Raw genomic sequence first — 19973 nt, forward strand, 5'->3', positions numbered from 1 at the left:
ATTTTATATATAAGATTTATTATAAATAAATATTGTCATTAAAAAATGATTAATATAAATTGTTATTGTTATTATAGTTATATGACACAATATACAATTGCATATAAAAACCAAATGAATCATTTGCAATAATTGAACCAGTTTCAATCATTATCAACATGACCACATATCATTTAATTATCTCATAGATCATTTACTACTTGAGTGCGCAAGCGCATCCCGATAACTTTTTATGCGGGTAAGGTCCACAATACTGTCAGTCAGTTGTCGATCGCGGCGCGGAACGGTCAAGTTGTTCACGACGCTTCATAACTGCTATGTTGTTTTCGAATATTGTCAGTCTTTCTAAAATGTATCAAGATGAAATATAAATTGCTTTTTATGACTTTTATTGAATTCATCGCGTTGTTCTTCGAAACGAATCATCCTAAACGTTTTTTCAAGTACAGTTGACAATAGTTTGAGCCGTGCCGGGTTTTGATCATCGGTTCGGACTTTATCGGGTCATATTAGTTTAGGATATACGTTTTTTATGTGACTTTGTGACTCTGTATCTGTTGAACTATGATTTGTGTGTATCCAAAACTGTAAGTGTATTTCGCTCTGTTGATCGTGGTCACTTTGAAAACTTTGAATCTAAATTCGATTCCTGTTTTATAAAATCTACAAGTGATCATTTAGTCAAAAATTGCAGAAGAACTTAAAAGATGGACAAACCGAAGTACCCTCGAATTCAATCGTATGGCAGCATGAGCTCAGCCAGAAGCGATGACGATATGACAGTCCACAGCCAATTGTTCCCTTACCCGAAAAAGATGATCGTCGAGAGAGAAATTCTTTATGAAGAAGAAAACCCTCCATTTCAACCGTTACTGGCTACCAGCAGACTTTTTGGGAAGTCCAGATTTACATGTCTCCTGATCTTGTATATAACCTTCTATTTTGCGTATCTCGTATCTGGTGCTTTGGTCTTCTCGGCTCTGGAGACGCCTTTGGAGAATCAAGTCTTGTTAGATGTGATTCGAGCTAAACAGGAGTTTACTGCGAAATATCCGGATGTTGTTGGTAAGTTAAGAGAGATAGAATAGAATTGTCATTTAAATTTCGACAGTTACGTCTTGAGTTTTACTTTTACCGTAGTTATATATGTTTTATTTGTCATTATTTTTTATTATCGTTTTAATTGTAGTGATTGTGTTGTGTTATTTAGTATTTCAGTTAAATGTTAATAGTATTTAAAATTTTGTTATTGTTTTTTGTTTGTATTGTTGATAATTTGAGCGTACCATGCATAGTCTTTATTTTTAAAATTTTATATCAAAAAGGCGATTATACCTAAAAAAGTAAGTTAGTATTAGGCGTTTTTACTATTAGAATGTCCGCTATTGGTGCGTCTACAACTCAAAGAACTATCTTTATATTTAGTGCCGTTCAGGACCCTTAAAAATTTATGGAATATACAGATACAAATAAAAAATATTTACATTAAACGGTTCCTGTCTCAAAATTGATCGAGGAACATTTCTCATGAGAGCAAAACGAACTTACGACCGTAAACGTATAGCTTCTATTTAATGTGACAACGCACTAACTTATCAACTAAATTTATTACTAAGGCCTAGCAGTAGTGGCTGACAGAAGTGAAACATTTATTAATCATTTGTTTTCTTTAAATAAAAAAAAAATAGTTCAAAAATTTATTTAAAATCGCGGCAACTCAATTATTATTTATATATTATAATAAAAAGTATATATATTCCATCATATAGCGTGGCGATGCGTCGCCATGGCCAGTATCGCTACGCCAACAATCAGGTTTACCCTCGCCTATATCATGCGCGGCGATGCGTCGCCACGGCCTATATCGCCACGCCAACGATCATGTTTACACCTATATGTATTTCCCATCAAAAACAAAGGTTTCAAAGTGTTTGTTTCGATGATAGAAAAATGTGTGTGTGAACTTTACAAATGATAGAAATGATCATCGAGGCCCAGCAGTACTTGGCTGGTTAATAAATATAAATTAATTAAGCTGAAGTTGTTTAATGTGTTAGAGTTACCTATATATAAGTCAACGGGGAATAATTTTCGGACTATATGTCGTGAAATACAATAATTGTCGCCACAGACGGCGGTCGTTATACAGTCATAATATATATTTAATATTTAATTAGGCAGATTGTATAATCTTTTCAACTAATTAGTAAATTAACAACCGCTCTGGTGTAATGGGGCGTATAGCGCCTAAAATATCGCCTAAATATCGACGGTTTGCCAGTTCGATTCCCGCTCGGGATAGATTACAAATATTTCTTTCCGGTTTGGATGTCTGTCCTTGTGCTTCAGAGAGCACGTTAAGCCGTCAGTCCTGGTTGTTTTCATAAATACCTGATAGCGATCGTTACTCATAGTATGGAACATATCCGCAAACCCGCATTGGAGCATCGTGGGGGATGAAGCTCCAATCCTTCTCCTACATTAAGAGGCCTATGCCCAGCAGTGGGATGTTACAGGCTGAAACGTTAAACAAATTTGATTAATTTAAATGACAATTAACGGTTACCCGATTGACGTACTTCAAAATCCAATATGGCGGACTCTTAAAGATGGCGGGAAAATTGTTTTTTAAGCACCCTCTTTCCGTGAAAAAAATGACAGAATTAAGTAACTACGTAAGAATTTACTAAATATACAAGAAACGTGTCACAAATAAATAATCAAGTAATTAGTTTTAGGTAATTCTACCGGGCCTAATACCTTTTACGTAATAATTACTATAATACAAATGAGAAACGTAAAATGAACGCGTTTCTATTAATTTAATTTCATATATTACAAAGCTTTAAAATAATTTGATGTGAATACTCGTAATATCAAAAGTGAAATATACAAAAAGGGTTGATTTGAAAGTCTTTTTGTAGAGTAAAATTAGAAATAATAAAGAGATATATTATTTATGTGAGATATCTTTAATGTATGTTAGCTTAGTAACCATTCTTTAAAAAGTAGATTAAATCGAATAATAGTACGAAAATGTACTATTATTTAATTTTATTTTAAAATTAGAACAGTACTTATCGCTTACAAGCGACAACAATAAATTGTAAAGATAATTATCACGTAAATATAATTATGTTAAAATGTTTTTTTTTTATTACAATTAAAATATAAACATAGTTACGTAAACGCTCTAAAAAAGCTGTTGTCTACTGCTTCGTTCATGTTTAAATAAAAATAAAAATAGGTAAAAAAACTTTTTAAGTTAAACGGTTTTATGTTAAAAATACATTGCAATGTTTAAGATAAATGTACTAAAAACCAAAAAATAATAAAATAGATACAGTCGTGGGAATTATAAACATATGCATAGACTAGACTAAAATAAAACCGTGGGGCACGTCAATTGTCTACAATCGTTGATTAAAATGTTTGTTTTGTAATGTTACACTATAATTAGGCAGTTGTTCAACCGACAACGATGGGCGTGTGATAAGTAGGGCTAGAATGTGGAAACAAGCTAGCATGCTCGATTATAAGCGAGTTTTAGGGTTTCATAGTGGTGAGCGAGTAGTACTTTTATCATATACTACGAGCAGTGAAACGATTCCTCGCCAGCCAGCAGTGTGAATGTCCAACGATAAACTAGTTGAAACATCTTTTTTATTTACATGGAGTGTATAACTATTGGAATTTCCATGAGCAAGAAAATAGTAAGTAATTTCCTCACCGTCTGCGGGCCAACTGCCTATTTTAACGACGAATTAAACGATTCTTCTATCGCACATTAAGTCGATAATTTGTAGACAATTGACGTGCCCCACGGTTTTATTTTAGTCTAGTCTATGCATATGTTTATAATTCCCACGACTGTATCTATTTTATTATTTTTTGGTTTTTAGTACATTTATCTTAAACATTGCAATGTATGTTTAACATAAAACCGTTTAACTTAAAAAGTTTTTTTACCTATTTTTATTTTCTAGTTTTTAGTTTTTATTTCGCATTCTGTTTAATTCATTTAGTGCTTCATTATTGCAAGGCCCATCTTAAATATTGAGGTTGTATAGTGCACTGTATTCTTCTTGTCAAGCCCTTTTATTTGATACCCATATTGGTGGGATTGATAAAAAATTGTTATCAGACATTTGGTAGCGGCGGCCAGCTTAGATTTCAAATTTGCATAGTAAATTGTATTCTACTTGTTGAGACCTTTCATTTGATACCCATGTTGATGGGATTGATAAAACCTAAGTTATCCGCCATTTTGTAGAGGCCGCCATCTTGGATTTTAATTTTATATAGTACATTGATTATACTGGTTGAGCACTTTCATTTGATACCCATATTGATGGGATCGATAAAACCTACGTTATCCGCCATTTTGTAGCGGCCGCCATCTTGTATTTCAATTTTTTATAGTATATTGTATTTTGCTTGTTGAGCCCTTTTATTTGATACCCATATTGATGGGATTGATAAAACCTACGTTATCCGCCATTTTGTAGCGGCCGCCATCTTGGATTTCAATTTTTTATAGTATATTGTATTCTGCTTGTTGAGCCCTTTCATTTGATACCCATATTGATGGGATTAATAAAACATAAATTATCCGCCATTTTGTAGCGGCGGCCATCTTGAATTTATAATGATAATGAATAAACATAATTGTATTGTCACCAAAATCCAAAGTGTATACAAAATTTCAGATTAATCGGTTGACAGGAAGAGGGTGAAATTTGAATTACTAAATTTGACCCAAGAATAAATAATAAAAAATAAATAAAACAAACGGGGTGAGCTAAGTAAAACCGTTTAAAAATATATATTGTTAACGGTTATGTCTAACGCTTTTAAAAAATGTGCACTATTTTACAAATAAAAAGCAGTGTATCTACTTTATATATCTGTGCCTCCTGTCACAAGTGATACAAGTCAAAAATCATCATTTTACAAGATAACAAAAACAAGCTTTCAAAAAATTATTTCGTGAACTGAAACTGAAATTATTTCGGCTAGGTTCAATAAGAGTATCTTCTTTTGTAGAGTAAAACATTCTCTTTCGATATACATTTAAGTTTTTTTTGGTGAATATTTAATTTTGAAGGTAGTTTATAAAAAAAAATTGGGCTGTATCTTTTTTCACAATTATTAAGTGCTTACATTAAACTTGTACAGTTAAATTACTTTACAACTATAACTTTCGTTGTGTCCACTCTAGAATAACAATAATAGCGGAGTGTTCCTCGAACAAAAGATAAAGATATATGTAAAACTTTTTTTGCTTTCCAAACCTAAAACATTCTGTGTGATTACGGCATCAAAGAATATAGCTACCCCCTCTCTTTCCGTGGGTGTCGTAAGAGGCGACTAAGGGATAACACAGCTCTACCACCTTGGAACTTAAAAAGCCGACCGATGGCGGGATAACCATCCAACTGCTGGCTTTGAAATACACAGGCCGAAGACGGGTCGCGGGACGCGTCTTCGGTGCGACAAAGCCATCCCTGGGGTCACCAACCCCTACCCAGCGTGGTGACTATGGGCAAAACACATGAGTTCAAGCCATTTTTGGCGTGAACTTGTGGAGGCCTATGTCCAGTAGTGGACTGTATAGGCTGTAATGATGATGATGATGAAAGAATAAAAACATTCTATTAAATATAGATTAGATATTTTATTATTTATTTATTTAGAGTACGGTACAGAAACAATTGCAAGCATAACAGCGTAGCATAAAACAGAAAAATAGATACAAATTCTCCCCTTTATGTATCACTAAGAATATAAGGATTAGACTTTACAACAAGGACATTAAAGATGGTTGGTTATTACTATTAATAGTATATTCAAATCAAAAACATTTGTATACAAAGACGGACAGCGCTTTTACAATCAACTTCACTTACACATACGCCCTCCGATTAGCGAACAAAGCACCAATGTTATACTAGAATAAACGTTACTAAAACTAATTTGTTTACAATGGTCGTAAGATAATCGCTAGTATACTTTACATAAAATGAATTTGTGTACAAGAAAGTAATAAAAGTTAAAATCGCTTATTTAAGCAATAAGTCCTAAGTTGAGCTCACATGTGCCAACAGTATTTATTTATTTATTTATAACAGCAACTGTATACATTAGTTCTCCAATTAATAAGCTTGAATTAGTAATTTGATGAAATACATCTTGTATATAAATAAAAATGAATGTTGCTAAGCGCATAACTCGAGAATGGCTCGACCAATTTGGCCAATTTATTTTTTGTATGTTCCTTAAGGCCAACGGAAAATTTTAATACTAAAAAAAATTAAAATTTTTTTTTTTTTCGGTACTAACCGGGTAGGACTTTTGACATAACGAAGTCTGTCCGGGCAGCTAGTATTTCAATAAATTAATATGTATTTATCTATAAATAGATAATAAATATGCGTACATAATGCGTACATAATGTAAAACCAAAACGCGAAATGTACACAAGAACGTAAATAGAATGACTTCACAGATGTATACATCAAATTTAAATTGTAAATTAAGCTTTTTTAAGGCGTGTTGTTTTTCGTTTCACTTCTGCGGTCCGTGATTCGTTTATTTTTAGTTCATTCCATTATATTAAAACAAGTCACTATCTCAATATCGTTACGTTAATATGTTAACAATCATCGATAGCTATTCCATTTGATTCGATTTCTGCCCTAGTTTAGGTAATATGGTATATTTGTATTTTTATTACATACTAGCTTTGCTCGCAATTTCTTCCGCGTGCAATTAAAAAAAATTGTTCAGTTCACCTAACAATAAGTTACCCCATATTACAACAGCTATCTGCGAGTGATAGTCACGTTAAAATCTGTCCCGCCGTTTCAGAGATTAGCCGGAACAAACGGATAGGCAGACATACAAAAATTGTAAAAATTATTATTTTTACCATATGACAAGCATCAGCTTTTGATTAAAACCAGAACCATCAAAATCGGTACACCCAGTGAAAAATTATGCGGTAAAATACAACGTAAGTTGACGAAAAAAATAGTCAAGTAAATACGCATTATTATATATAACTCGAAAAGCACTTGTCAGGTCTCAATTAAATTTAAATGAGACCACACGACGCAAAACATTTTTCAATAAAAACAAAAAAAAAAAACATCGTAATTGGTTCACCCACTCGAAAGTTTTGAGGTAACATATATAAAAAATAATACAGTCGAATTGAGAACCTTCTCTTTTTTTGAATCAATAAACTATCAATATTGACAACAGTTTAATTATTTTACTAATTAAGTTGCCTATCTTAGTAACAGACGACCGTGTATACATATTAAGTACTAGCTGCCCGGACAGACTTCGTTCTATCAAAAGTTAATAGATTTTTATTTATATATATTTTTTTATATTAAAAGCTTTCGTAGGCCTTAAGAAACATACAAAAAAATAAATTAGCCGAATCGGTCGAGCCATTCTCGAGTTATGTGCTTAGCAACTTTCATTTTTATTTATATAGACTAGCTGCCCGGACAGACTTCGTTCTGTCAAATGTTATGTTTTTTTTTTTAATATTAAAACCTTCCGTGGGCCTCAAGAAACATACAAAAAAATAAATTAGCCGAATCGGTCGAGCCATTCTCGAGTTATGTGCTTAGCAACATTCATTTTAATTTATATATTATAGATTTACCTATTTATTACTATCATTAAAGATTACACATGTGTCTCAAAGCCGCAGAATGGCTATTATCTATTTAGGACAATGAAAATAAATAACTAAGGTATAATTTAATGTGAACGCGCTAACCTAACTAACCTCAGTAAGATACTGGTCAGATTAGCTTTGCCGAGTTCTGACCATTAAGTCCGTTCATTCCTTTGACATAATTATAGTCTTATTTATAAAATTCTCGTGTCACAATGTTAGTTACAAAACTCCTCCGAAACGGCTGAACCTATTTTTATGATATTTTGTGTGCGAATCGGGTATATCACACTATCTATCTATTTTTACACGTCTAAGCTATAAAGGGGCTAATAACTTATATGGCAAAACAACGTTTGCGGGGTCAGCTAGTATAAAATATAAAATTACCTATGACGAGGTTAGATGATCATCACCTATCGCTGAAGTAGGCCCAAATTAATTTATATACATATATAGTATTCAAATTTCGAGACTTTTCATTGTTTTGTGTTTAAGATCAAGCATACAGTTGAGAGCCTAATTTGTGTGCATCTATGTGTGTGTATCTGTGTGTGTGTAATTACGAGCGAGTGTGTATTTATTTGACTTCGTCAGTCAATGTAATGATTGTTTCTTTTACTTAGTTGTTTATTTATCAAAAGATAACAACCAATTGGATGTCTATCAAAACTCGATTGACACCTTACGAGACTATTTATAATTTATTCATCCGAAATTAAACCTGTTTAGAATATATTGTGAGATAATAATTCAAATATCTCGAAACGTCTAGATTATGCAAATAATTCTAATACCTTCTTAATCTTTTATTCGTAATATTTAAATGTCAAAAGGTTTACTATTTTTAGATTTTGAAAAATATTGTGACATTAAGCATTATTTAATATATTTGTTGTTCTAAATAAAAACATTTTATTTAGAAGTGAAACTTCCTTAGAGCCGCTGTGGTCCGATGAAAAAAAATTACGATAAAGAAAAATAAATGTATAGGAGAAAATGAGATGGAATACATTGTTGATTAAAACGCGTAGGCGACGTGTTTTGAATGGCGCTTACGACCTTTTGCGTCGATAAATGGCGCTTCGGCCTACCCTCCTATGACTTCGAAAGTTTCACTTCTTCCGTGTGTGCACACACAATTTTTTATGTTTTTTTTTATGTTATGTTTTTTATGTTCGGCTGACCTGACAGATATCCGGCCTTGTCAACAGTCAATCGCGTGAACTTAAAATAATCTTTAAGTTTTACCTCACCAAAAGTTAGAAAAAAATATGATTAATAAGGTTAATTAGTATTATTGTACATTTGTAACAACATTAACATGATAATAAACACAGTTTAAAAATCCTCTTAAAGCAGTTGTTAAATACGTTTTATTTTTAAACAAAAAAAAATAGCTACTTAATTGTACAATTTATAATATTATAAAAGAAATATAATCAAGTAATATTAAATCATATCTCTTACCATTGCAAAGTTGCAGAAATAATACATGTACAAAGAATATCAAAAATTAGTCAGACTTATGATTGCTAAGTGCTAAGTGAAAAATTATACATTAAATTATACATTTTAAGCAATGATCTTTTTAGATCATTGCTTAAAATGTATAATTTGATAAGAATAGATCGACGGTCACGGTCGACGGAAACATCAGATTAAAAATTCAAATTAATTGCTTTTAAGGAATGATGATCTTTAATCGCTGTTATTACACAAGATTAAAACGAGTTTTATTTTATATTCATGTGACCAACGTCTAAATAAATATTTAAAACAGTCATTCAGCGTAAACGTCTATGAGGTTTTAAAAGATGATAAAAAGAGTATCGTCTTACATTTATATACAAAACAAAACCACAATAATTCTAATTAGTCTATAATAATTGAAATTTATATTGAAACGAATCAAAGGAATGTACATAGGTACGCATAAACTGCATAAAAGTGGATAATTCTTTGTATTAGTTTATGTCAGGACACTCTTCCAGTTTCATTTGCTTTTATGTTTCTATATTTCTTCTTAAAAAAAGCGAATTAATTCCGTTATATCTATTGTTTTTTTTTTTGTTGCGTATTATTAACCGACTTCAAAAAAAGGAGGAGGTTACTCAATTCGACCGTATATACGGTTATATATATATATATATTCGGGTATATCTTCGGGGATAACTCCGTTGATAATTCTTTTTTTGTTGGAAAAGAGATATCCCTAGTTTGGTACCATGATAAGGAAATCAGGATCTGATGATGGGATTCCAGAGAAGTCGAGGGAAACTCTTGAAAATCCGCATAACTTTTTACTGGGTGTACCGATTTTAATGATTTTTAATTTAATCGAAAGCTGATGTTTATCATGTGGTCACATTTAAATTTCATCGAGATCTGATTACAACTGTTTGAGTAATCTTTGATAATGCGTATTTACTTGACTATTTTTTCGTCTACCTACGTTGTAGGTATTACTTGTCGATATAATTGAAGTCGGTTTTTCTTCGTTTGCCTGCAAATATTGTACAATAAAGTATATTTGTACGTATCTTTGCTACTCTTCGCAGGGCTCTGATAGTTAAAAAAAATCTAAATTACTATCGAAATGGAAATTTCCTCTTGTGAACATAATAAACACGTAAAGGAAAAATTGGTCAAAAAATCCTGTTTTTAGACTTTAATGACAATTCCATGTCGATCTTTTCCTTGTTTTGATTACTTTTGCCATAATATCTCCGTCTTTTACCTATTTACTTTATTGATTTTATTTACTAAATAGCGATTAGCTAAAATATTAATTTTGTATTTAGTAGCTGATTTATAACGTCTAAATATATATATTAAGGATACGTGATTTAACTAATTGTAAATGTTCCGGTAACGCTCACACACTTTAGTTTAATCAGATGATGTTAAGTTTGCAAAAAGGGCAGGTCCAAGCCACATACACACGCCCCGCAGCTGAGGAACATAAATATGTAGCTGGCTTACTGAATTAAAAAGAATAAAAGGTGGCATAAAAATGATAAAACACGTTTGACGTTGCAAAATATATTTATTTATTTTAATATATAAATATAAATATCTTATAACATACACACACGGTTGTCTGTTCCCATGTTCAACAACTTAATACTTGTGTTACAGGTAACAGCCGCCTGTTATAGCTATTTTTTTTTTTTTTTTTTTTTGATAAATACACATAATATTTATTTATTGTACTTAACAAAAATGAAAACAATAATATAAATGGCAAATGAAGAACAGACTACAAAGAAGGTCTTACCCATAGAGCAAAAACAAAGTTTTGCTCTATGGTCTTACCGCTAGAAAAGCGATCTCTTCCAGACAAACTTTGGGCATATAGGACACGAATAATCAACAGCTATAGTAGTTACTTCCGCCAATTTTCAGTGCGGGCCAATGAATCAGATAATAAAATATTTCTTTATTCATCTATCTCTTCATCATTACAGCCTATACAGTCCACTGCTGGACATAGGCCTCCACAAGCTTACGTCAAAAATAACGTGAACTCATGTGTTCATCTATCTCTTATCAGGCTACAAAGATTCTCCAAAATTGTCAGGTATAATATTCTGTAAAAAATTAAAGTCATTGCAAAACTGTGTTTTCTGCACAGAAGATTCATCAAGAACCATTATAAATTCAGCCATATGCACGAAAGCCAGTGCTACCAAGCCCACATCGAACTAGTTGTATACGAAGTATAGCAGTAGTCAACTAGCCTAATTATAGTTAACAAAAGAATACTCTCTATGGTACAGTTAAAGCCAATTACATTAACAGTACGAAGATCTGATCCCTGCCAAAAAGGCCATAGTTGGTTGTCATAATTTAGGTATAAATGTGTATGTATGTGTGAGCGTGTATGTGTGTAATAGTGAGCGTTCGAAGTGAACTGTCATTTATTATTTACGTAATTGTATCGGTGTTTTCTTCACGTGAATTTTTATTACCCAATAAATCCCTAAACGAAAAATATCCTACATTTTCCTCAACATAATTGGCCTAATATACTTTGGGAAGGTAGTTGTTTTTGTGGTGTGCCAGGAATAAATTTTAGTTACGCTTACCAAAAATAGTATTGAAATAATGATTTGTTGACCACCTTATAGTACCTATAATTATGAAATGAAAAGATGTGTGTCGTAACTATTAAAGAAAAGAAAACGATTTTAAATGGGTGTAATTGAAATTATTTCAATTCGATCTTCAATTATACTGCCATTAACATTTTTGTAATTAAAAAAAAAATTGACACAGATTTTAAATACTGTTATAAAGGTAATAAAATGTATTTATTTTGTGGAAAAAGAAAGTATCACCTTGTACTTGCAACAAGTTAAAAAAATTAAAACCGGTTCAAATTGTTGTTTTTAATCTCGTACAACAAATTATCGCGTAATAAAGAACCTTTAAATTTGAATAATTAAACTATGTAAAGTAGACTTCAAATCATGTCATGTCAAATGGAATGTCAGAAATAAACCAATGAGTTGTGTGATTTAGAAGTAGTAGGAGTTTGTTTAATTTTTTTTTTTATTCTAATCAAAAGTACATCACAGATTCACAAAAATACTTAACAATATTTCAAGTGATGCTACAAAAATTAATCTGCGTGTTATATTATAATTCATTAAAATGATATAAATATAAACTATATAAAAATTTTATATTCAAATATTTTCTTAAATTCCTTACAATTTTCAACCATGTTGCTAATAATACATATCTTTTGTTACTTTGTATCGAAGTTTCGAAGCACCTTTATACAGAAGTCACTTAAACTGCCTTTGTATCCTTATCATTGAATATTATATCTATTGAGAGCAGTCGAGAGCTTGTTACGTTCAAATTTATCTGATATAAAAATGTATTTTTGTGATAGACGTAATAAACCAGTCTAGTTTAGGACCTCTCTTAACATGAAAATTTCTGTATTTTTAGAACTTCTTCGACATATAACATGTCTTTTAAATCTAGTCAAAAACGCTTTAAAATAATAAGAGCTCTTTTGTAGGTTGGAATAATGTTATTTTAAGTAATCTATAGCCACACAAATAAATAATATTGGTGTATCTGATTGTAATATTAAAATAACCGCTTTTTACTAAATGCTTATAGATGTCCATAAACCATAATAACAATTTTTACAATCTTTGTCTGTTTGTCTGTTTATTCCGGTTAATCTTTGAAACGGCTGGACCGATTTCACGGGACTTTCACTGGCAGATAGCTGGTGTAATAAAGAGTAACTTAGGCTACTTTTATTTAAAAAAATGTATGTGATAAAAATAACTAAATAAATAAACTTTATAGGGTTTATAGGGTCTGTCGTTAATAATGGATAATCCGGTAAGTGGAGGTAGTCCAGGTGTCAGGCTATAATAAAATCATTTTTTTATGTCAGTTTACCAACAGTGTAAAAATGGTGTCCACTTTTAATGTTTTTCAAAAATTTTGTTCCTTTGGCCATTCAATCGGGTGCTATTTCCACAAAATTTTGTATTTTTGTGTAATTTTTGTGGCATCGTACTCCTAGAGATTTGTTTTATTTAATTTAATTAGACTTAGAGTCATTTTTAGCAGGCTGAACTAGTGATGTAAAAATTATAAATTATACAGAATAGGCGACATAAAAATTCGGGCGTGGCAGACTTTATTGTCCCGTGCGCTTAATCTTAAAATACGCTATTGTTCGTAATGCTAGTTTAAATAATTGTAATCAAGATTTTAGTATATACGAATTAAGTTCCAAGCTTGACCTAGGCATTTAACTACTAGGGGACTAACTGGAGGAAAAGATCGATGTTGAGATCACTCGAGTGTGGCTCGCCTCGATAAATTTGAATAGTTTAATACGCGGCGTCTCTTGAATTCAATTTTGGTTTTTTTCAGATAATATTTATCGAATTACGTCTAAGTTTTTAGCTTGCCTAAATAAATAGACTAGCCAAAACAAAAATTAGAGCGTTCTGCAAAGAAAATAAAGAAACTATTACTGTATCTACATGTAAATAAAAACTCATTGAAATATAAAGTCTCTTTTTAAAACTGGTTAAAAAGGTACAACATTCGATGGTCATTACGTAGAAACGGTTTGGGGGCTAAACAAACATGCAACACAAACAAAACACTAACCACACGCCTATACAAATTGGTTGCCGTTTGGTTTGAGCAAATATTGTTGTTTTAGCAATTAAGTAACAATTGTTTATTGTTAAGCTATAATAAAATAAAACTATTGATAAAAGTTACATTATTTATTCATATCTAAAATTTTAATAAGATAAAAAAAAACATAAAATTGTCTGGTACAAATCGCTTTGCTAGCGAAAAGCAGCCTATTGCAATAAGCTGACTGACATTTTTAATTTAGAACAAAATTGATCAACAGCTAATTATAATATTGAAAATACTTTTTAAATCTTTAAAATAAGCACTTTATAAGAGGGATTAAAATATAACAATAGATTTATTTTTTCATTAGACACTATAGCTCTCACAAAAACTTATAAGGATACACTTAAACTTATAAGTTCGATCAAAAAAAGTACCAGGAAAACAGGAATATTCCACAAGTATTTTCTAGAACGATGGCATTATGTAATTGCGTAATGAACTCGTGAACTAATCGGCCACACCCCCACTGCACTCATCTGACCCCCACATCTCTCCGTTATCAGTGTTTTATTGCAGTGATAACCGACATTTGCATAGTAAAATATGTGATTCCCTACGTTAAATAATAAATTTAATTAATAAAATGGCCATATGAGAAGCGCCTAAGAATAAAAAGTATAAATATAATTCACATTAAAAATGTGACATATTTATCAGTTACTACGTAAGTAAGTAGTCTAAATTTTGCGTCTCGATCGCCTTCCCTGCGTACGCATTTACACCTAATTAAAAGATACCTACTTATTTTAGTTTGTAGAACTACCCACCTTATTTCTAATTGCCCAAATGAACTGTATTCAAACTTAACTCTCCGGACAAATCTCTGCGATTTTTGGAGTGTATTACTGTAATTTTTGTATGTAAAATGAGTTTAAATAATAAAAAAAGAAGCAAGAGTATTAAAACATAATACAACGAAATGTAACAAATGTGTAACAGAGAGTGTATGGAACTCAATACACTTTGAGATAACCATGAACATTTGTTGAAACTTTAGTGCAATTTTGTTATGAGTTCGTGCTTTCAACGAAATCAGAAGCTTACTGTAGTAACAAATTGTTTCTACTTCGATATTTTACACACAGGATTACAAAATACATACAATATTAATATTTTAATATTGTATGTATTCGTCCTCGTCGACTTTTTATAAATATACTCGTATAATCGAAAGTTAACTTAAAAAATTTAAAAGAGCTGGTGAATTTTTTGCCCAGAGAATCGGCAAATCGATTCAACGGGAAAATGTTGCCAGCTTTCTTGGCGCCAAATAGCGCCAATAGGTACTTATAATATTTATAAGTAGGTAAATTGTTTATTATGACACATGTGGGTTTTATCTTATTGTGTTTTTATAGGTAAACAGTGTATTAGATCATGCGAAAGATCACGAATATTAAGATAATGATCGATCTCAGAGGTGATGCCTAGAGTTACTAACATTACCATCTCGAAGTATAGTAAGAAAACTACTTTAATTTACACATCGACTTGTAATAAATAAAATAAATAAATATCTTATAACATACACACACGGTCGTCTGTTCCTATTGTAAGCAACTTAATGCTTGTGTTACAGGTAAAAACCGACTGTTATAACTATTTTTTTATTAATATACATAGAAAAAATACATATAAATATATAAATACAAATATTACACCCAGACTCAGGCGGGAATCGAACCCGCAACTCGCGGAACAGAAAGCAGGGTCACCACAAACTGCGCCAACGGGCTAATAGAAAATGAGAACATCGTCGACGTAGCCGAAGTCAATTAAATACGCATTATTGAGAATAACTCAAAAACAAGTCGTCAGATCTCAATTTTAAATATGACATCATGACAAACACCGGCTCTCATATAAAAAGTAATCATTAAAATCGGTACACCGAGTAAAAAGTTATATTATAACACACAAAAATTGCAGTCGAATTTTAAACCTCCTCTTTCTTTTGAGCCTGTTAATACAAATACAGTATTATGTACTTATTAGATAAAATGAATATAAAGTAATTATTATTAAAATATATGCTTGAAACCATAGTCGTAAATAATTATCTTAATTATTAACCTACATAAATATATATGTATATATAGGTATATATATCTCTCACGGTCAGTTTTGGACTCACCATCGAATTAGAGAAAATAAGCTTTAGTTCGTAATTTGAAACATGCAATGTTGAAAATAATACGCCTCAACGCTTTGAAAATTAAAATGTAAATAAAAAAGGCATGGGCACTTAAGAGCCTATGGATGTTAAAACTTACATTTAAAATATATATATATATATATATATATATATATATATATATATATATATATGCTCAATAAGCGTAAACAACATTATAAAATATAGTTTGAGCTTCAACGATATTATCTATATCTATATAAATATTATTAAGTGGAAATTCCAAGTAATTGCTGAACTATAATTGTGTTTGCAGGCAAGCGAAGAAAAACCGACTTCAATTATATCGACAAGTAATACAACGTAGGTAGATGAAAAAATAGTCAAGTAAAATATGCATTATCAAAGATTACTCCAAAAGTAGTTATCAGATCTCGATAAAATTTATATGTGACCACATGATAAAAATTATCAAAATCGGTACACCTGGTAAAAAGTTATTACGGATTTTCGAGAGTTTCCCTCGATTTCTCTATGATTCCATCATCAGATCCTGGTTGCCTTATCATGGTACCAAGCTAGGTATATCTCCTTTCCAACAAAAAAAAAAAAAGAATTATCAAAATCGGTTCATCCAGTAAAATGTTATGTGGTATAATACAACGTAGGTCGACGAAAAAAGCGTCAAGTAAAAACGCATTATTAAATATAACTTGAAAAGTAGTGTTAAAAGTTGTGTTAGATCTCAAATAATTTTAAATGAGACCAAATGACACACACCACCTTTCGATTAAAAAAAAAATGTCGAAATCGGTCCACCCGGTCAAAAGTTCTGATGTCACATACATAAAAAACAGTCGAATTGAGAACCTCCTCCTATTTTGGAAGTCGGTTAAAAATATTCAAGTAAAGTAAGTTATGTATTTTATAATGATTAATATCTTTATATATCAGTGTGATCCTATTTTGGCCATATTTGTACATTATATTGTAGCATACTATTGTAACATAACGCTGTCGGATTGGCTATAAAAAAAAAAATACGCATTATTAGATATACCTACTTAACTCAAAATTTATTTGTCAAATCTCGATTAAATTTTAATGGGACCACATGATAGACACCACCTTTCGATTAAAAAAAGAATCGTTGAAATCGTTCCACCCAGTAAAAAGTTGTTAGTTTAGGCCCACTTTACATCGTAACTATGTCGTAATCTCCAAAGGTTGCCTACGTTACTACGAACCGGTTTTAGAACAGGTTGCGAGTATCTCAAGAGTGTAGTGACGACCACCTGAGAACATTAAAAAAGTTTTTATGTTAAAAACACACACACACACAAACTTGTAATGACTGTTTTTATAATGTATAAAGTATTTGTGTGGTGTGCGTACATTGCGAACATACGCACATTGCGAACAAGCGTTTTATAAAAAATATTTCGTCAAAAATGTAGTTTCGAAATTCAAAAAAAAAACTTTTAGATAATAAAACGACACAATCTTAAAATAACCAGATCAGTTCAAAAATAACTTTATTTATCAAGTAAGCTTTAAGTGCACTTTTGAAATGTCATTTTGCAAAATAAACAAATGAAAACGAAAGTAAAACGGTTTCACAAAAATGCATAGAAATTTGTTGTGTTGAAAATTTTATAAAAATATAATATATCTAAATAGCCGTATTAAAGTAATTTAAACTTTCTCCGACGCTATATGTCAAGCAGTGCTTCAACAAGCCCTCATTTCACGGCCCTTCAGTAAAGTTTCTGACTTACGTCATTACTGTGTAATAGTACTATACATGTATGGAAATTTCTAGTCATAACTGATATAAAAAAGGATATCATTGTAATATCAGAATTAAGGATTAAATTTTTTATAAATAATAAAAATATAGGTATATTTTTTTCTTAACATTATATTAGGTATATCTTATCTTGACTTACGTATAATCACTACAGAACAGTAACGATATTATAATCGTGTTGGCTCACAAACGAAAAAAAAATTGTATATTTTTTTATAGAACTAGATCAACAATCAAGTATACGCCAATTACCGTAGCTTACAGACGCCTGCAACACCAGAAGCACCGCAAACGCGTTGCCGACCCTACTCCCAATCGTCCACACGAACACAACATTGCTTGAAAGCAGCGTTATTAAGCCTATTCTGTAACGTCGAGGTACTTCACCAGTCGGGCCGCTCCAGATTTTGACATAGAATAATATCTCAATTAAATTTAGTTCGACGGTGAAAAGGAAAAACACAAACTTTGATACCGTCATATTTCAGATAAATAGCTTTAACGGCAACGGATAAAACAGGCGCTTCGTAATGAATTAATATTAAATTTCATATTTTTATTAATATTTTAAACGTTATAAAAAATAACTTTATAGTACTCATTAAATATATAAAAACATATAGTTACATCTATAATATAAAAATGAGTCGCTGAATGTGTTGCTAAGCGTAAAACTCGAGAACGGTTGGACCGATTTCGCTAATTCTTTTTTTTTTAATATTCTTTGAAGTACGAGGATGGTTCTTACGGAGAGAAAAATTCTAAAAAAAAAAATTAAATTTTCTGAAAAAGTCTAAAAACAACACTTTTCTATACTCCCATACAAAAGATTTGTGATAATACTTAAAAGTCACTGTTAGGCGATACGAAGTTCGCCGGGTCAGCTAGTAATTAATAAATAACGAAAGTTATAATAATATTTTGAAGAACTTAGCTCATTAAAATACAATATTGATAATATTTAAACTCATTTTTTTCTGTCATAAAATTTGTAAATGTAATTTAATTGTAATTTGTAAAATTACAATTCAAAAGTTCTTGGAAACTTAGTTGAGTGAAGTATTTTTTTATTTTAATTCCATTAACATAGGATATTGCTAATTAACTATTATCATTAATTTTAAGTTATTTTTAAGTTTTCTCCTACATTGTGAAGGATTCCTAAGGAACACTTCATGTTGCACACTGAATTTGATTTTAAGAACATAAATAAATAAATATATTTAACCCGCTCCACGGTCGCTTGTTTAGCAAGGTAAGTTTAATGCTTGTGGAACAGCCAGTAATTTATAAGTATATATGTATTTATATGTATGTATAGGTGTATGTATGTATGCACGTCACGTATGTATGTATATGTTTAGTTATATGAATATTTATTATAAATTTATTGTAACTTGTACACCTACGCTGACGCTAGATCATTTCCTTTGTCCTAAGGTTGCCTGGAAGAGCCGCCCTTTGTAAAAACTGAACTGCCGACTGATATAGTGTAACGACACAAACACAAACGCGCAGATCACGGCACACATCTGTATGACCAATATCAATGTATGTCATGTGCGGTGACCGAACCCGCAACCGCCAGCGCAACAGCCGTAATCCGACGCTGTAATACAGTTGCGCTAACACCTACGTCGTAGTTACATAAATTATATATTTTAATAATACATTAATTCTAACTAGTGGTCACACAGTGGTCGAAATTTGACCATAATTACATTATTAATATGTGTGCGCGCGCGTGTGTGTTTGTGTGTGTGTGTCTGTGTGTTGTGTTAAATGCATCTTTATGCATAATTAAAAAAAAAATATGAGCATTCTGCACTCCTTCTCTATATAAACTACAAGTGTATGAAATTTCATACTCCTCCGTCCGCGCAATTTCTGTAAAAAGGGTAAAAAGTTTTTGCTTCACGTATTAAAATATAGGTATATATTACAAAGATATCTGACACTTGATGTATCTTTTCGTATCGTACGTTCGATTGTGTACTTTTATGGTAAAACAAATAAAACATAACAGTAAACTTTGTGTTGAATATTTTCTACGGTAAAAAGGATACATATTTATTAGGTTTAACTCTAAAGAAGTTAAAAATAGTGACAATCTTCAGTAGACTCCCTTCGAA

At 31.2% G+C, this 19973-nt stretch overlaps 1 protein-coding gene across 1 annotated transcript in view; it reads left to right on the top strand.

Annotated features, from left to right (window-relative positions):
* Positions 1 to 411: 411 nt before the first annotated feature.
* Positions 412 to 19973, top strand: part of LOC123658563 (potassium channel subfamily K member 6-like) — a 34965-nt gene continuing 15403 nt past the window's right edge. Inside the window, exon 1 of the mRNA XM_045593941.1 lies at positions 412 to 1065. Within this exon, the coding sequence (XP_045449897.1) occupies positions 708 to 1065 (358 nt within the window). The 5' untranslated portion in view covers positions 412 to 707. The remainder of the gene's footprint in view (positions 1066 to 19973) is intronic.

The sequence above is a fragment of the Melitaea cinxia genome, chromosome 12 (assembly GCF_905220565.1).
Source record: "Melitaea cinxia chromosome 12, ilMelCinx1.1, whole genome shotgun sequence".
Classification (NCBI taxonomy): Eukaryota; Metazoa; Arthropoda; class Insecta; order Lepidoptera; family Nymphalidae; genus Melitaea; species Melitaea cinxia.